General features: G+C 36.8%; 1 protein-coding gene across 1 annotated transcript in view; it reads left to right on the forward strand.

The window, feature by feature from the left end:
* The window catches only part of MEI4 (meiotic double-stranded break formation protein 4), a 124885-nt gene that overhangs the window by 59575 nt on the left and 45910 nt on the right, over positions 1-19400 (forward strand). The window contains exon 4 of the mRNA XM_077812128.1: positions 287-418. Coding sequence (XP_077668254.1) covers positions 287-418 — 132 coding nt within the window. The remainder of the gene's footprint in view (positions 1-286; positions 419-19400) is intronic.

Genomic DNA, 19400 nt, shown 5'->3' on the forward strand with positions numbered 1-19400 from the left:
CTGAGCCTGGGCACACTAGCACCCAATCATTTCCAAAAAACACCAAGATCCTCACATTTAAAACCTGTGTGTGTATATGTGTGTGTTTTAATTGCTGTAGTTTTTAGCTGTCAGAAGTAAGGTGTGTTTTTTTTAATATCTTCATTTTTCCATGTCTTCCTTTTTACATATTTATTTTTTTAATTTAAAAGTCTCTGTGTATTTGTGTGTGTATATATAAGTAAAGAGTAAAGTAAAGGTTGGGACAGATGTTGAAAAGATAGAACTCACAGCTACTTATATTTAGTTTCAGGTGCAGTATCCCGTGTCCCAAACCCTTGTTTTGCTGGGAAGGTGCAACATATTAAGAAAGTCTATAATATCTCTTCTGTTATCTGAAGTAAATCAATTTGCTGATGAGTTGCAGAAAGCCCACCAGGTACTATTCTGTTGAAAATTTTATATTGTCATGAAGCAAACTAAACCATAATACTTATTTAAATGGTACAGCTTTTTAACACTAGAGCTCTGTTTCAATCTCTTAATTTAAAATAACAAAAAGATCCACAAAAGTTGTTGACTTTCAGATTTAAACTTATCTTCTATCAAGTTTTAGATACTTTTGAAAGTTAAATTTTTCATTCTACAAAAATAGCATGTGATTTCCTTTTAAGTGAAAGATCAGCAAACTGAAGAAATTTCCAAACAAGGACCAGGTCTCAAAATATCTTATATTCAAATACACGCACAATAGACCTCTGATCTGTTTGACATCTGTTTTGATCTGTAGAAACTGCACTGGTGGTGGCTGAGGTTGATCTTTTCCTAGTGATTCATGGAGTTTAGGCATTCATGTTTAGATTGATCAGGTATCTTTTATACGTTGAGTACACAATATTATGTGTTTACTGACCCTCATTAGAGCTGACTGGGTTGTTCTTGAGTCGCTTTCTTTCTGGGAGATCCCAAAGGGCAATTTGTTTATCTGAGGCTATTGTTCTTGTATGTTGTCCCACAGATGCCATCTTTTTACCCTTTCTGTTAAATATATGTATGGGGCTTATAGGGGGTTACTGAGGAAGAATGTCTTGAGAAGCCTTCAGAATGTTAACACTGAAATTTATATCTCTTTTTCTGTCCCTGCTGGTGCAGTGGAGCAGTTTTATAATTGGCTAACAGAAATTATAGACATGGACTGTGAGGAGAGGTACCTACCTGTAGAGCAAGTAGCTAATACAAAACTGAGATGATGCTTACAGGATTTGAGAAGCAACCGAAAGATATGGTAAACATTGTATTAGCATCCCTCAATGTTGGGGTATGCAGACATGCAACCTGGGGAGTTTCTTGGATACCCAAGGAGCTATGTGCTTATCATGATGTGCTTACCATGATCTGGCAAAGACAGGGAAGCTACATTCTTTCCTTTCAGAGATTGCTTTTGCCTTGGTTATCTAGCTATAAAAATATTTATACCAGGCAAATTGCCCTTATCCCTTCCCTTGTTACCACTAGATTAGATTATTGCAATGAATGAGGTATAGAGAGCAGAATGGAATAGAGGTTGTGGCTTGGGCAGGGCTCATTTTATAGGAGATTAATTTAAGATTTCTTGTGCTGGCTGTATTTTGAAATAAAATGATCTGGCAAAGACAGGGAAGCTACATTCTTTCCTTTCAGAGATTGCTTTTGCCTTGGTTATCTAGCTATAAAAATATTTATACCAGGCAAATTGCCCTTATCCCTTCCCTTGTTACCACTAGATTAGATTATTGCAATGAATGAGGTATAGAGAGCAGAATGGAATAGAGGTTGTGGCTTGGGCAGGGCTCATTTTATAGGAGATTAATTTAAGATTTCTTGTGCTGGCTGTATTTTGAAATAAAATGATTGTATACTTGGGATAAGCATATTTTTTTCAAGTATGAAACAAGTGTTTAAAAAAATTACCTCCAGGGGAAAATATATATACCATTAGTATCTGCTGAACAGATGTGAGGTCAGGCAAATCTAGTAGATCCCAAGGCATTATTGTAGTTGCATGCAGAAACACAGACACTCCACTGTACTTCTAGTGACCCCTAAACTCCTCTTATACACTGCTCTGGAAAATTCTACAGACAAAACACACATAACAAGAACATCGTATCTGGAGAAAAAGGAAAGCCCAAGGTATTGAAAAGAATCTAAATGACTCATTAAAGTCAAGTAGAAAAATATTCTAATAGAGTTCCACATCATTTATTCCTATTACAAACTTATAAACACCTCCCTCTTCAACATTAAATATTCCAAAAAACAACGTTAATTGTGGTGCTTTTTTCATTATGCTCAGTTTGAGATACATTTGTTGAACTACTTGTGTAGTAAATATGATATATGGACCTATGTTTTGGCTACTCAAAAAAAAGGTAGGTAATAACCAACATGAGATTACAAAGAAATAGCATTTCCAAACTAAACTCCTGAAATTCTTTAAGGATCTGCAAAAATTGAATGAAAGGAAAAAGAAGGGATGAGATTTTTCCTGCATTATAGTAAGGCATTTGTGACATGCTGCCATTTTTGATAGTATCTAAGAAACTGAACAAAAACATGTACATTTCATTTAAAAATAGAAATATATAATTTTAAAAATTAAATAACATATTCTGGCATGATTAAATCCCACCTGTGTAAATATCACAAGATTATGCACCAATTATTTCAGCACATTGCTGTCACTAATGCTGACACAGCACATATCAAGTGTGTTGCATCCTCCATTATGCTCCATGTTGATGTAAGGGTTCTGTTGAGTTATTGGGAAGACTGTGCTGAGCTCAAGAATTATGATAGTTCCATTTCATTTTGCCCTACAGAATTTTTTGTGTGTTGCTATTCTGTGTTGTATGTAAGACTTAGTTGGAAAGAATCCTATGCTTGATTAAGAGATTGACTTGAGTTTATAAACTGTGTATTTTGCAGATGATAAACATATGGCTAAATTAATATGCCAGGGCTTTTAACCTTAAATTATACTCTTTAATTGTGTAATGTAGAGGTGGATTTTCCAATGGCAAATACAGTTAGTGGTGTTCTGTAAAGCCATGATGTGCTTTGAGAATATTGCACTACTAAATTCATTTGTAAATGTAGAAGATTTGATACTTTAATCCGTAAACAATTTTCTACATAATAGCCAGTACAATAAATTGTAGGATAATTCCTGTGCTTGTCTTATTAAACCAGAATTCTAAACGAAAAGTGACATCAGCTTTGATCTTGTCACATTGAACTAAAATTTCATTGTATTTACTTAGATATGAAAGTTGTTTTCAAAATTAATTTATAAATTGTGTTTTTTAATTTTTTTCCATATAATTGTTGATTCTGAAAATTGATCACAAAAATAGCCTCAAATGTGCACAATTAGCAGTGTTTCAATAAAATGTCCCTATGATCACTTATAAACATAAGTATATATTTTTTCCTACATGTAATAAGTATTTTGGGAAATTATGCTTAAGAAAAGTATCATAGTTCAGAAAAGGATTAAAATAGTTAATATAAATCCTGTATACTATTCTGCTCAAAGTAAAAATATAAAATGCACAGAATTCATGTTAAAGATCTTCCTCCATCAACATTTAAATTACAGTGTGCAGAAAGACGATACTCTGTACCAAATGTCACTAACTGACAAATGGCCAGATCCTGCTTCATTTATCAAAACTATCATTGACTTCAGAGGACATTTTGCTTGATTGCAGGATCAGGCTCCAATAGGCATTTCAGATATCCTGTTTAAACAGAACGAAATTGAGGATCTGAATCTTAATTATGATCCGTTCAGGTTTATAGTGTGTGACAGGTTTTGACATAGGAATTCCAAAATACCTAAAAAGAATGGAGCTGTGTCAGTTGAGCCTAGACCTATGTCTCTATGTCTTTTTCAAAGCTGTATGTTGAACTTGAATTTTACAGACTTAAAAAATAGATTTTGTATAGGAGAATCAAATCAAATGAAACAAGAAAGAAGTAATTGTTACCAGAAATTATTATACTGATATTTTAGAAACCCCCTGAATAGTTAAATCCTGTGGTCTTACAGGCCACAAATGAAAGAGAAATGTATGAATAATGAAGGTTTGCCTAACATTTTATAACACCTCTCCATATTTTAATATAGAAAATAAAAGCAGCTAAGATGCTTATATAGCAATAAACCACTTTTAAAAATTTTACAAAAGGCTTGGGTGTCAGTGGACAAGGAAAATTGAGGCAAGGCCTGCTTGCAGGGCGACCCTGAGGCCACAAGAGAGCTTACTGGAGATGACCATCCTATGACAATCCCCTTTAAGAAGGCCTTGAAACTGACCCTAACCATCAGAGATCCTAGTTCTCATTGTTCTAGGAGTCAGGCAGGTTGTCTCCCTTTCCCTTAGATGTCTGACTGTGGAAGGAGCAGCGTAACCAAGTTCATAAGGCCTTTATGACTGAGCCTAGTGTCACAGCAACCAAACTTACAGTCAGAAAACAGTTTCTAAGGCCCAGGGCAGGCTAGCGTCCTGGGTCCTGCAACCCATAACAGCCAGCATGGCTTCTGTTCCCTTCTCTTTCTTGCTCAGCTTCCTTTTCCTGTTTAGATGCAACCCCAACCTCAGGGCAAAGCAGGGTTTTTCTTGACTGTGCCCAGACTGTTTTGGCTGGAGGTTTCAGACTGTACCTTTAAAGGGATAGTGCACCCCACTACATACTCTCCCATCACCCATAGGAGGAGAAGGGTTCTTATCTGAAATTCTGCCCCTCTTCAATCAAAACTTGATACCGGTGACAAGTGCCATAAATGTTGCAGACTGGGGATCTAGTTTTACTGCTAATACCTTTCTGCAATTCCAGGTTAGATTGCAAGATGCATACAAAATGTGGCATGCCAGACAAATAGGGAAGTGATAAATGGACCATACAACCGCGCAGTTTGCCCTGACCCTCTCATGGAATCTAGTAAGGAAAGAGGAGTTTAAAGTATTCTTAGGCAGCTGAGAAGTAACATTGCTTTGGCTATACTTAGGTATAGTGCAAAATTGAAGATGACACATAATCAGAAAACTCAGGTGCTTTTTGCGAATAGAAGAAGCCCAGATATCGATTTCATGAAGAGAGAAGGCTTCTCTTTATTACTGTTGACTAAAGAATTATTAGCTGGAAGAGTTCAATGTTGGTGAGTCATCTCGTTCACTAGAGAATAAGTGATGGAGGGGCAGGAAAGCCATCATTGTAAAAATCAGAATGTACTGTATCGTAACAGACAAATGGGTTTGTGTTATTGGAAGCCTTTGTGCTTATATTTTATGTATGATTTGAAAAAGACACACCATACTATGATAATAAATTACTCTAAATAAGTTTAATTCTTGCAACAGGGAAAAGGAATGAGATTAACATCTAGCTAGATGCTACTTTCTGGCTTTATTTTCATACTGTGTGTTAATTACTTCGTTTTTTTCCCTCTGACTACTGCTTGCTTCATCTCAGTAATTCCTCTGTGTGATGGATAGCTGAATGAAAACAAGACAGAATTCTCTCTCCTGTACATTGATCTGTACATAGTCTGGTTTGGTGGATGTACGATATATGCTATCAGTCTCTTGTTGTTTACTATGTCTGTTAAGGCTAGCTATAATACTCCTTTTAACCTGCTTTATTCACTGGGCATTCCTGCTTGTTTACAAAAAGAAATGTACTAGAGAAAAATAAGCACTGCTTCCTTCACACTTTGATTAGATTTTGAAACCCTTACTTGCATTGAGTAGCATTCAAGGAGTCAGTGTAAGTAAGGGTATTACAAAGGGAAATATTGTGCATTTGTGGTCGTTAAAATATTTTAAGTTACAACTGATACTTTTTTAAAAACATAGCTATCTCTAGATTTGTTTAATATTACACTTGGAATTAACAAAATTGAAAAAAATCTGAGATTTGATTATTTTAATGATATTTTTAAAAGATTGTTAATCTTTTGTTTGTTTAAGACAGCCCTCATTGAAGTATTTTTTAGAAACCAGTATCAATACACAGTCGCTACCTCAAAGACATTGTCATTGAAATGTAGATATGAAACATGATAGCAAATCGTATGGAGGTAGTGGGGGGAGGAAAGACCAGGAATGCATCACACAGCTTTATTAGAAGGGTTTTTCTTAGGTTTTTATAGCCAAACCAATCTGTGTGGTTACAAATACTTACACAATAGATTTACGATATGGGTTTATACTTTTATAAACGCGCTATTTGTTACTTTTTTGATTCTTTAAAATTTATTTCATTAATATAGTGAACAAACTATTTAACTGTTCCCACTTCTATGGGAAAAGGTTGCTGGTATTAATGCATACGTCATAAAATCTGTATCTCTACCATTAATTATGGTTGTTTAGCATAGCTAATTATTAAATTGCCCGCAAATAACAATTTTGTTAAGTATATTAAAATACAAAATATAGAACTAATGAAAGATTAGATTGCCAACCAGATCTTAATTTCATTTTTCATTTTAAAAGTGTTGTTGCTTTTACAGTACAGGATTTCTTATTCATTCTCTCTCTAAATGTTTGGAAAAATGCTGCACATAATAAACAGTACCTGTACCTGCCAAGTGTCCCACACTGGGGACACAATTCCTACTAAAAATTCTGCTGAAGAGAGAACTTTTAAACATACTGCATTATATTTATTCACCTGTAGAGTTTATGAATAACTCTCACTACCTAGACACCTCAACAGGGTGTTATGAGGAGTAGCTGATGATTGTGCAATGCTTGGAAAAATGTGAATTGTTGTATAACTAAGGCTTGATATTAAACATAAACTGGTACAAAACCTGATAACTAAGCACTGTAAAGTATCATCATCATAGCACAGGGCTGAGTGGACTGTTAAATACACAAGATGACACTTGTACTCATTTTATTTACAACCACATTATGTGCTTAAATTACTCTTCTGAAAATATTGCCACTTACATGCTCAAATATGCACTGAGAAGGTCACTGTTGAGTTGAAATGCAATTACAGTAGAACCTCAGAATCACAAACACCTCGGAAATGGAGGTTGTTCATAACTCCGAATGTTCGTATCTCTGAACAAAATGTTATGGTTCTTTCAAAGTTTACAACTGAACACTGACTTAGTACAGCTTTGAAACTTTACTATGAAGAAGAAAAATGCTGTTTTCCCTTTATATTTTTTAGTAGTTTACATTTACAACAGTACTGTACTGTATTTGCTGTTTTTTCTCTCTGCTGCTGCCTGATTATGTATTTCTGGTTCCAAATGAGTTGTGTGGTTGACTGGTCAGTTCATAACTTCGGTGTTCGTAACTCTGAGGTTCTACTGTAGTTCAAAAATAAATAAATAAAATAGAGTTAAACTAATTCCAGGGAGTACCTGTACATCTGTCATAAATATAAAGGGAAGGGTAAACCCCTTTGAAATCCCTCCTGGCCAGGGGAAAGCTCCTCTCACCTGTAAAGGGTTAAGAAGCTAAAGGTAACCTCACTGGCACCTGACCAAAATGACCAATGAGGAGACAAGATACTTTCAAAAGCTGGGAGGAGGGAGAGAAACAAAAGGGTCTGTGTGTCTGTCTATATACTGGTTTTCTGCTGGGGACAGACCAGGAATGGAGTCTTAGAACTTTTAGTAAGTAATCTAGCTAGGTATGTGTTAGATTATGATTTCTTTAAATGGCTGAGAAAAGAATTGTGCTGAATAGAATGACTATTTCTGTCTGTGTATCTTTTTTGTAACTTAAGGTTTTGCCTAGAGGGGTTCTCTATGTTTTTGAATCTAATTACCCTGTAAGATATCTACCATCCTGATTTTACAGGGGGGATTTCTTTATTTCTGTTTACTTCTATTTTTATTAAAGGTCTTCTTGTAAGAAAACTGAATGCTTTTTCATTGTTCTCAGATCCAAGGGTTTGGGTCTGTGGTCACCTATGCAAATTGGTGAGGCTTTTTATCCAACATTTCCCAGGAAAGGGGGGGTGCAAGTGTTGGGAGGAATGTTCATTGTTCTTAAGATCCAAGGGTCTGGGTCTGTAGTCACCTAGGCAAATTGGTGAGGCTTTTTACCAAACCTTGTCCAGGAAGTGGGGTGCAAGGTTTTGGGAAGTATTTTGGGGGGAAAGACGCATCCAAACAGCTCTTCCCCAGTAACCAGTATTAGTTTGGTGGTGGTAGCGGCCAATCCAAGGACGACGGGTGGAATATTTTGTACCTTGGGGAAGTTTTGACCTAAGCTGGTAAAGATAAGCTTAGGAGGTTTTTCATGCAGGTCCCCACATCTGTACCCTAGAGTTCAGAGTGGGGGAGGAACCTTGACAACATCTGAATCCATATCAGGTGTTCCAATCACATATTTACAATAGGGTTTGTCTCCCTGATACAGTATAAAGAAAAGGAGTACTTGTGGCACCTTAGAGACTAACCAGTTTATTTGAGCATAAGCTTTCGTGAGCTACAGCTCACTTCATCGGATGCATACTGTGGAAAATACAGAAGATGTTTTTATACACACAGACCATGAAAAAATGGGTGTTTATCACTGAAAAAGGTTTTCTCTCTCCCCACCCCACTTTCCTGCTAGTAATTACCTTTTGTAGTGATAAACACCCATTTTTTCATTGTCTGTGTGTATAAAAACATCTTCTGTATTTTCCACAGTATGCATCCGATGAAATGAGCTGTAGCCCACGAAAGCTTATGCTCAAATAAATTGGTTAGTCTCTAAGGTGCCACAAGTACTCCTTTTCTTTTTGCGAATACAGACTAACATGGCTGTTACTCTGAAACCTGGTACAGTATAGAAAATCCAGACAAACAGGAGAATTGGACTACATACAGAGCACTGTCAAAGGCACAAATTAGAGACAAATATTATTATCCTTTATTTTTCTCCAATTTGTGTAATTTCTTTCATATATAGTAACCTTAGGTGCTACTCTATAAAATAGTATGTAATTGATATTCAGGCAGCCATTTTTTTTTCTTTCAAAGTTAAGTATGTCCCTGGTACATGCTTAAAGAGCAATGTTTGAAAATTTAACTTACATGTTTTGTAGTTGTTGGCATCTGCTACCCCTTGAACTGAGTTGGTCAAAAATCCTATTGTATCTCTAGGATTCTTGTTTTGAAACAAGATTTGTTTGGCTCAGTACCTTCTTCAAAATTTATTTCCTTTAATGAAAGTTACTTTTAGTTGGTAAAACTAAAAACTTTATCTGGGTTTTCAGAGTAGGTTATATAGCTCAAGTTCCAATTGTAAAGAACCCTTTTTGATTACCAGTTCCCTTATTTATTTACAATTTTGAATTACATATGTTTCCAGTAATTTATCTCAAAGTAACACTAGGAGGTTAATTGCAGAACATTAGATAAAGCTATTTTAGATTTCCTAAAGTGATTTCCAAGATTAACTGGAAATAAGTCCATAGTAAATCTATATAAATCGTTAAGATCTGAGCAGAGGGAGAACTTAAGCTCATACTGTTTTATAATAAGAAGGCTTTTGTCCTTAGTTCAGCCTTCACAATTAACCCTCCAAGTCATATCAGGCCAAAAAAATTATTCCTATTTCCCCCCTCCCCCCAGTATAGATACCATTGTAAATGTCAGTGAAAAAAAGTTACATTTAACTTTCAGTGGAAGTAAAATGGCGCAAACTTCTTCAAGAATACTTGATTTAAAGTTTAAAGAAAAGGAACAGGATCTTAGCTGCTGTACTGGTTTTTGAAGACTGTATATGGAAATTAAATAAATATAATTCTTTTATTTTCTAGAATATTTTGTCACATTAGGTCATCATTTGATGTCCGTGTAGTGTACTTACTATATCAGTAGCAAGTCTCATCACTTTTTTTCCTAAGCTCATCTATTTTCCATGCAGATAATGTTAGGGAATATGCAAAACTGTGTGAGGTGGTTTAATGACATGGAGTGTTGCCTATCATTCATTAAAACTCATTTTAGTTTATGGCTAGACTAGACTTGATGTATAGACTCCACTGATATAAGTGAGTGTTTTCAATTTACCAAAAATAGTGACATGTAGTTTACATATTTTTATTTCTTCACTTTTATGGTCACTCTTCACCCATTTGATATTTAAAAAAAAAAAAACAACCCTGTACATACAGGAAATACAGCACTTTCCATCATTAATAGGAACCTTGCACATGATTTTCCATATATTCAACTTCTATCAATATATTTCTAAGGAGGAACAAAAAGAGAACCTAGTTGTTCAGTGTTATAATGTTGACTTACCAAACTAAAATCTTTTTATTGTTTTGTAGTATAGTTCTGTGCATACCTAGGAGTTGTACTTGGATGACAGTTGCTGCTTTGTGTATATTAGTCATTAGTAGAGATATTGTGTGAACTTCTGCTCTAAGGGTCTAATCCAAAGCCGATTGAATTCAATGGAAAGGCACCATTAGTATCAGCTAAGGCCCTTATTGGAGTTATACCTTATACTGATTTCAGTAGAGTTTCAGGAATGTAACTGTGAGTGGAATTGATTTGATTTATCTCTGAAGTTTAACAGAGTACAACAATCCACAAGTGGACATTTTTAATACTTTGAAATGGTTTTATTAATATTGTTAACTTTATATGGAGCCTTGGATATTAGCTTGGTGAAACCCAAGGCATTTTTGTGGTGTTTTTTTTTTTTTTGGGGGGGGTGGGGGGGGCAGCAGGGCTTTGCATGGTGCTGAACACTGACATAAGGCTAAGTAAGAATGTTTTTGTATTGCCATGGTAATGGAGAAGGGCGTAGCAAAAATGTAAGAATTTTTCACATGTAAGTTGGAAAAGGATTGGCAGGCCTGTAAATCGGGTTTTGTGAAACACGGGAGACTCAAACTCCCTTCTCCTTCAAGCAGTTGTGCAGTTCAGCTGTGGAATAGATTGGTGGAGGGGAACACCATAGCTGGGTAATCTTGCTTCTGAATGTCAATTCTGCTGCAGAGCAAGCATCTCTCAGTTTTCTGGATTTCTGTGATTTGGAGTCCTGTGAATAGTGTGTTCTGAAGCAGCTTCTCTATGTTAATTCAGCCTATACTCAGTTCTCTGTAAGACTTGTCTGTCATATAATTACTGATTTCTGTAACTCTGTACGTGTAATATAATATACATACAATAGTATTATATTTTAAACATGTGATAACATATATCACTGAAAAACTGGCAGAAATGTTAGCTGGCAGCTAGTTGGAGTGTTGATTGTAATGTGGTGTTTACAGTGGTGAAGGCTGTCAATATAAGATACTTTATAAATATCAATTAATAGCAGCTGAGTACAATTAAACAGTATTTTAAATTATACTGTGATTTTTGGCTGATCACAGAATTCACCATATTGAAATTCTTCTTTTTTGCTATTTATAGCATACTGTTCATCTTAACTTTAAATATTATGTTCGATCAGAACCATGTCATTCTAAATATACATGAGTGACACAATAAAGAAAATAAATCTTTATGTTCAGTATGCTCTGTTTGAAATATATAGTGTACAACAAAATTTCAGAACGTCTTAATGTGATTGCATACAGTTTTAAACCTATATTTGAAAGACAAAATAAATAAGGTATCTAATTTATTGATGTTTCCATTGTTTATAATGATTATTTTCTTCCCAGCTTAATAGCAGCTCACAATGTCTGACTTTCTAGCCCTGAAATGTATTTATTTTATTTCTTTCAATTTAGGTAATAGTAAAAAAAAATGCTTTACGAAAGCTCTAGGGTGCCCTGACAGTGACTTAAATATTACAACTGCGTAAGACACCAAGCAACGTTCTTTTTAAAATGTGAACAGGAACAAATTAATTCTGCCAGCCAGCGAATCAGACACAACAAAGCTTTGTTTGTACTCTTGCTTCATCTCCTGGAATATACCATTACCCTTCTTTAAAAACTCTTTCAAATTACACACCATTTGTTCTTTTGTGGCAAGAATGTGACTTAGCATTCTGCCTATGCATCACTTACACATTAAAATCTTAAGTTTAACGCATGGACTTATTGCTTTGGCAGATGTGGTTCAGTTGAAATGTTAGAAAATGCGGTTTAAAAGGGTGAAAAAAAATCAATTAAAACAAGTAAAGGTTATGAAGCAGCTTACAAAGCAGCTAAAACTTTATAGAGGAACTTGAGTCAATAAAATTAACACAAGCATGGGGATTATTGTTAAAAGAGCCTTTAGTTTAGAAAAGTTAGCTACTGATAACAAAAATGTTAGTATAATGAGTTCATGAATGTGTGTTCTCGCATATTTTAGGATATTCACAAAGGCACACAGTATAGCCAAAATATGTTAGTTTGCATTTCTGCCATGTTTTATATACATTCTATATGCTGCTAAGCTTGTACTAACTCAGAGGTTACATAGTTGGGGCCCTGGTTCAAAGCCTGCCATTAATGGAGGGACTCCCACTTATTTCAGTGGGGATTGGATAGAACCTTTGATCCAATTGTTTGATATGTTTGTGTGAGGGAGCTACATGTAAAATAATAGGTTGATAAGTATTTAAAATGATAGACTCAGGGTTTAGTTACAGAAATATAAATCAGTTTCCTTTTATTAATTTGAGTGTTCACCATATTCACTTTTGAGTTCATATTTTCTTCCTCTTAGTTACACTGTGGCTAAGAAGCATGAGTGTGCTGTGACACTTGTGGAGAACTGGGAACGTATCATTTATTTTTATGAAAAGTTATGTGACTCAGTTTTCCCTCAAATTGAATTGTTAAAAGAAAAGGAGTACTTGTGGCACCTCAGACTAACAAATTTATTTGACCATAAGCATTCGTGAGCTACAGCTCACTTCATCAGATGCATGCAGTGGAAAATACAATGGGGAGATTTTATATACACAGAGAACATGAAACAATGCATGTTACCATACACACTGTAAGGTGAGTGATCAGGTAAGGTGAGCTATTACCAGCGGGGGGGGGGAATAACCTTTTGTAGTGATAATCAAAGTGGACCATTTCCAGCAGTTGACAAGAACATGTGAGGAACAGTAGCAGAGGAAAATAAATATGGGGAAATAGTTTTATTTTGTGTAATGACACATCCACTCCCAGTCTTTATTCAAGCCTAATTTAATGGTGTCCAGTTTGCAAATTAATTCCAATTCAGCAGTTTCTCGTTGGAGTCTGTTTTTGAAGTTTTTTGTTGAATTGCCTCTTTGAGGTCTGTAATCGAGTGATCAGAGAGATTGAAGTGTTCTCCAACTGGTTTTTGAATGTTTTATAATTCTTGATGTCTGATTTGTGTCCATTTATTCTTTTACGTAGAGACTGTCCGGTTTAGCCAATATACATGGCAGAGGGGCATTGCTGGCACATGATGGCATATATCACATTGGTAGATGTGCAGGTGAACGAGCCTCTGTTACCTGCTAGCTGTAAAGAAGTTAATTTCTTTCTTGAAACAGGACAAGCAATGCAGTGACTGTGGAGAGGTTATGTGAGCATGAATGAGGTATCAGGAACTGTGAACCTGGGAAGTAAGCTATAGAATCATAGGATATTCAAAGACCATTCCCAGCAGTTGACAAGAAGCTGTGAGTATTAACAGAGGGAAAATTTATTTTTTGTAGTGACTCAGCTACTCCCAGTCTTTATTCAGGCCTAATTTGATGGTGTCCAGTTCTGCATTTTCTCATTGGAGTCTGGTTTGGAAGTTTTTTTGGTGAAGAATGGCGACTTTTAAGTCTGTTATTGAGTGTCCAGGGAGATTGAAGTGTTCTCCGACTGGTTTTTGAATGTTACAATTCTTGACGTCTTATTTGTGTCAATTTATTCTTTTGCTTAGAGACTGTCCGGTTTGGCCAATGTACATGGCAGAGGGGCATTGCTGGCACACGATGGCATATATCCCATTGTTGTGCAGATGAACAAGCCCTTGATGTTGTGGCTGATGTGGTTGGGTCCTATGATGAAGTCCCTTGAATAGATATGTGGACAGAGTTTGCAATGGGGTTTGTTGCAAGGGTTGGTTCCTGGGTTAGTGTTTCTGTTGTGTGGTGTGTGGTTGCTGGTGAGTATTTGGTTCAGGTTGGAGGGCTGTCTGTAAGGGAGGACTGGCCTGTCTCCCAAGGTCTGTGAGAGTGAGAGATCATCTTTCACGATAGGTTATAGATCTTCGATGATGCGCTGGAGAGGTTTTAGTTGGGGGGCCTTATGTGACTGCAAGTGGCATTCTGTTATTATCTTTGTTGGACCTGTCCTGTAGTAGGTGATTTCTTGGTACCCTTCTGGCTCTGTCAATCTGTTTCTTCACTTGATCAGGTGGGTATTGTAGTATTCAGTCTACTGCCTGATAGAGATCCTGTAGGTGTTTGTCTCTGTCTGAGGGATTGGAGTAAATGCGGTTGTAACTGAGGGCTTGGCTGTAGACAATGGGTCGTGTGATGTGGTCTGGATGAAAGCTGGAGGCATGTAGGTAAGTATAGCGGACAGTAGGTTTCCAGTATAGGGTGGTGTTTATGTGACCATTGCTTATTTGTACTGTAGTGTCCAGGAAGTGGATCTCTTGTGTGGACTGGTCCAGGCTGAGATTGATGGTGGGGTGTAAATTGATGAAATCCAGGTGGAATTCCTCAAGGGCCTCCTTCCCATGGGTCCAGATGATGAAGATGTCATCAATGTACCACAAGTAGAGTAGGGGCACTAGGGGACAAGAGCCGAGGAAGCGTTGTTCTAAGTCAGCCATAGAAATGTTGGCATATTGTGGGGCCATGCGGGTACTCATAGCAGTGCTGCAGACTTAAAGGTATAAATCGTCCCCAAATGTGAAATAGTTACGGGTGAGGACAAAGTCACAAAGCTCAGCCACCAGGTTTGCTGTGACATTATTGGTGATACTATTCCTGATGGCTTGTAGTCTATCTTTTTGTGGAATGTTAGTGTAGAGAGCTTCTACATCCATAGTGGCTAGGATGGTGTTTTCTGGAAGATCACCAATGGATTGTAGTTTCCTGAGGAAGTCGGCGGTGTCTCAAAGATAGCTGGGAGTGCTGGTAGCATAGAGCCTGAGGAGAGAGTCCACGTAGCCAAATAGTCCTGCTGTCAGGGTGCCAATGCCTGAGATGATGGGGCCTCCAGGATTCCCAGGTTTATGAATCTTGGGTAGCAGATAGAATACCCCTTGTTCCTGTGCTTCTTCAGGTCTACACAAACACACCCCTAGAGCCCTGACCAGTGGTATTCTATCTGCTACCCAAGATCCATCCTGGGAATCCTGGATGCCCCATTTGTCTCAAAATTAATTAAGTTTTTTGCACCCATAACTCCTTTGGGGAGGTGGTTCCAGAACCTCACCCCTCTGATGTTTAGAAACCTCCTTCTGATTTCCAGACTGAATTTGTACATAACCAGTTTATATCCATTTGTTGTTGTGCCAACCATTGTTCTTTAGCTTAAATAGCTCTTGGTTCTCTGTGGGGTTTATCTTTACCCCAATATATTTATAGAGAACAATCATATCCCCTCTCAGCCTTCATTTTGCTAGACTAAACAAGCCAAGTTCTCCCAGTCTTCTCTCATAAGACAGGCCCTCCATTCCCCTGATCATTCTTGTATTTCTTCTCTGCACCTGTTCCAGTTTTAATTAAACTTTCTTGAACATGGGTGCCCAGAATTGTACATGGTATTCCAAATAAGATCTTACCAGTGCATTGTGCAATGGCATTAATGCTTCTCTATCGCTACTGGAAGTGCCCTGCCTGATACACTCTGTATCGCATTTGCCTTTTTTTCCACGGCTGTATCACATTACCATAGTAATCCTGTTATCAACCCACAGTGCAGGTCTCCCTGCTCCTCCGTTGCTGATAAGCCCCCAGTTTATAACAGAAATTCTTATTATTAGACCATAAGTTCATGATCTTGCTCCTTGCACTATTGAGTTTCCTCCCATTTCTGTCACTCCACTCTTTAAGGTCATCCAGATCTTCCTGCAGAATGTTTTGACCCTCCTCTGAATTGACAGTGCCTCTCAGCTTTGTATCATCAGCTAATGGCATTAGCACCCTCCTACTTTTTGTGCTAACTTAATTAATAAAAATATTGAATAAGATTGGTTCCAAGACCAATCCTTGTGGAACTCTGCTAGTAACTTCCCTCCCATGTGATGATTCACCTTTCAGCACAAATGGTTGCCTTCTCCCATTTGCCCAATTCCTTATCCACTATACAGTTCTAGTACTCATCCCCATCATCTCTAATTTAACTAATAATATCCCATGTGGTACCATGCCAAATGTTATACTGAAGCCCAGCTATATTAGATCTACTACACTTCCTTTATCTAAAAAATCAGTTATTTTCTCAAAGATGGAAATCTGATTAGTCTAGCATAGTCTACCTTTGGTAAACCCATATTGCATTACAACGAGGGCTGTCAAGTGATTAAAAAAAATTAATCGTGATTCATTGTGCGATTAAAAAAAAATAATATTGTGATTAATCGCACTGTTAAACAATAATAGAATACAATTTAAATATTTTTGGATGTTTTGTACATTTTCAAATATATTGATTTGAATTACAATACAGAGATAAAGTGTACAGTGCTCACTATATTTTTGATTACAAATATTTGCACTGTAAAAAACAAAAGAAATAGTATTTTTCAGTTCACCTAATACAAGTACTGTAGTGCAATTTCTTTATTATAAAAGTTAAACTTACAAATGTAGAATTATGTACAAAAAAAACCTGCGTTCAAAAATAAAACAAGGTAATTTTTTTAGAACCTGCAAGTCTACTCAATCCTACTTCTTGTTCTGCCAATCGCTTAGACAAACATGTTTGTTTACATTTGCAGGAGATAATGCTGCCTGCTTCTTGTTTACAATGTCACCTGAAAATGAGAACAGGCATTTACATGGCACTGCTGAAGTCAGCATTGCAAGATATTTATGTGCCAGATGCACTAAAGATTCATATATCCCTTCATGCTTCAACCACCGTTCCAGGAAACATGCATCCATGCTGATGATGGGTTCTGCTTGATAACAGTCCAAAGAAGTGTGGACTGATGCATGTTCGGGTTCTGATGCATGGTTCGGGTTCTGTAGTTTCCGTGTCAGTGTGTTACTCTTTTAAGACTCCTGAAAGCATGCTCCACACCTCGTCCCTCTCATATTTTGGAAGGCACTTTAGAGTCTTAAACCTTGGGTTGAGTGCTGTAGCTGTGTTTAGAAATCTCACATTTGTACCTTCTTTGCATTTTGTGAAATCTGCAGTGAAAGTGTTCTTAAAATGAACAACATGTGCTGGGTCATCACCTGAGGCTGCTACAATATGAAATATATGGCAGAATGTGGGTAAAACAGAGGAGGAGGCATATAATTCTCCCCCAAGGAATTCAGTCACAAATTTAATTAACTAATTTTTTTAACGAGCGTCGTCAGCATGGAAGCATGTCCTCTGGAATGGTGGTGGAGCATGAAGGGGAATACAAATATTTAGCATAGCTGGCATGTAAATATCTTGCAATGCCAGCTACAAAAGTGCCAGGCAAATGCCTGTTCTCACTTTCTGGTGTCTCTGTAAACAAGAATAGGGCAGTATTATCTCCTGTATATGTAAACAAACTTGTTTGTCTTAGTGATTGATTAAACAAGACGTAGGACTGAGTGGACTTTTAGGCTATAAAGTTTTATATTGTTTTGTTTTTGGGTGCAGTTATGTAACAAAACAAAATGTACATTGTAAGTTGCACTTTCACAGCAAAGAGATTGCACTGAGGTGAATTGAAAAATACTTTTTTCGTTTATCATTTTTACAGTGCAAATATTTCTAATAAAAATAATATACACTTTGATTTCAATTATATCACTGAATTCAATATACATGAAAATGTAGAAAAACATCCAAAATATTTAATACATTTCAGCTGGTGTTCTATTGTTTAACAGTGCGATTAAAATTGCAATTAATTACAATTTTTTAATCATGATTAATTTTTTTAGTTAATCACATGAGTTAACTGCGATTGACAGCCCTAATTACAACCCCTTTACCATTTACCTCGATGAATTAAATTATTTCCTTCACAATTTGTTCTAAAATCTTCCATGCTACTGAAGTCAGACTAAGAGCTCTGTAATTGCACAGATTGCTTTTTTCCCCCTTACTTAAATATAGATATGACAGTAGCTATTCTCCAGTCGCTGTATTATCCCCAAATAGATAAATTTATTAAAAATCCTTTCTATCAGACTAGCAATCTCATATGCCTGTTCTTTCAGTATTCTGGGATGGAAATTATCCGATCCTGTTGATCAGAGTGCATTAAAATGTTTGTTTTTCTGAGATGGAAGATGTGGTAATTTCCATTTCTAGACACTCATTTTTGTCAGCCGTACTGCCTTCATGCATGTTTCATGTTATCATTCATATTGAAAACCGAGGCAAAACATTCATTTAGTTATGGGCCACACCTAGATTATCTTTAATTTCTTTCCCACCCACACTTCATAGAGGGCCAATAACATCCTTCCTTATCCTATTCATATAACCAAAAAGCCCTCGTATTATTTATTTTAACTTCCTTGGCAAGAGGTAATTTAGCTTAGCTTTTAACAATTCTGACTTTACTCCTACAATTTCTAACCTACACAGTGTAGCTTTCTTTGCTGATCAGCCCCTTTTTCCATTCCCTATGGGCTCTTTGCTTATTCCAGATAACCTTTCTGAGGTGGTTATTCATCCGGCTGGAGCCTTTCCCTACAATTTTCCTCCCCTTTCTTGGAATGCAAATTTCAGATAGTTTGTGTTTGCTAGTCACTAACTTTTAAATATAGCCAAACTAGGTCAACGCCACCTCTTTGCTAAAGGATATCAGCAAGCACTGAATCAAGCCACATACCTGGAATAAATCACTCCCAAAAAATCCCCTGCACCTTCAGAACAGAACACAAAATATCAGGGTTGGAAGGGACCCCAGGAAATCATCTAGTCTCATCCCCTGGACCAATCCCCAATTTTTGCCGCAGATCCCTAAATGGTCCCCTCAAGGATTGAACTCACAACCCTGGGTTTAGCAGGCCAATGCTCAAACCACTGAACTATCCCTACTCCCATCTTTCCTCTCTGGCCAAACTCCCACAGAAACTCCTCTGTAGAAAGGTGTAATAAAGCAGGTCCCTCTAGAACTCTACTTTTCTTATTACATCTCCTCGTTTTGCCCTGGGTGTGCACTACAATCTACCTTAGTTGACTAGATGAGCAAGAAAGAGAATAAATCTTAGATTGCTCTGTAGCAGGGAGCCACAGAGCTTCTCTGTAGAGTGGATGTAAATGAAATTCTTATCCCTCCACCCCTCTGTTTTCCCCTCTTGTGCGCATCA

Source organism: Eretmochelys imbricata, chromosome 3 (genome assembly GCF_965152235.1).
Source record: "Eretmochelys imbricata isolate rEreImb1 chromosome 3, rEreImb1.hap1, whole genome shotgun sequence".
NCBI classification, from domain to species: domain Eukaryota; kingdom Metazoa; phylum Chordata; order Testudines; family Cheloniidae; genus Eretmochelys; species Eretmochelys imbricata.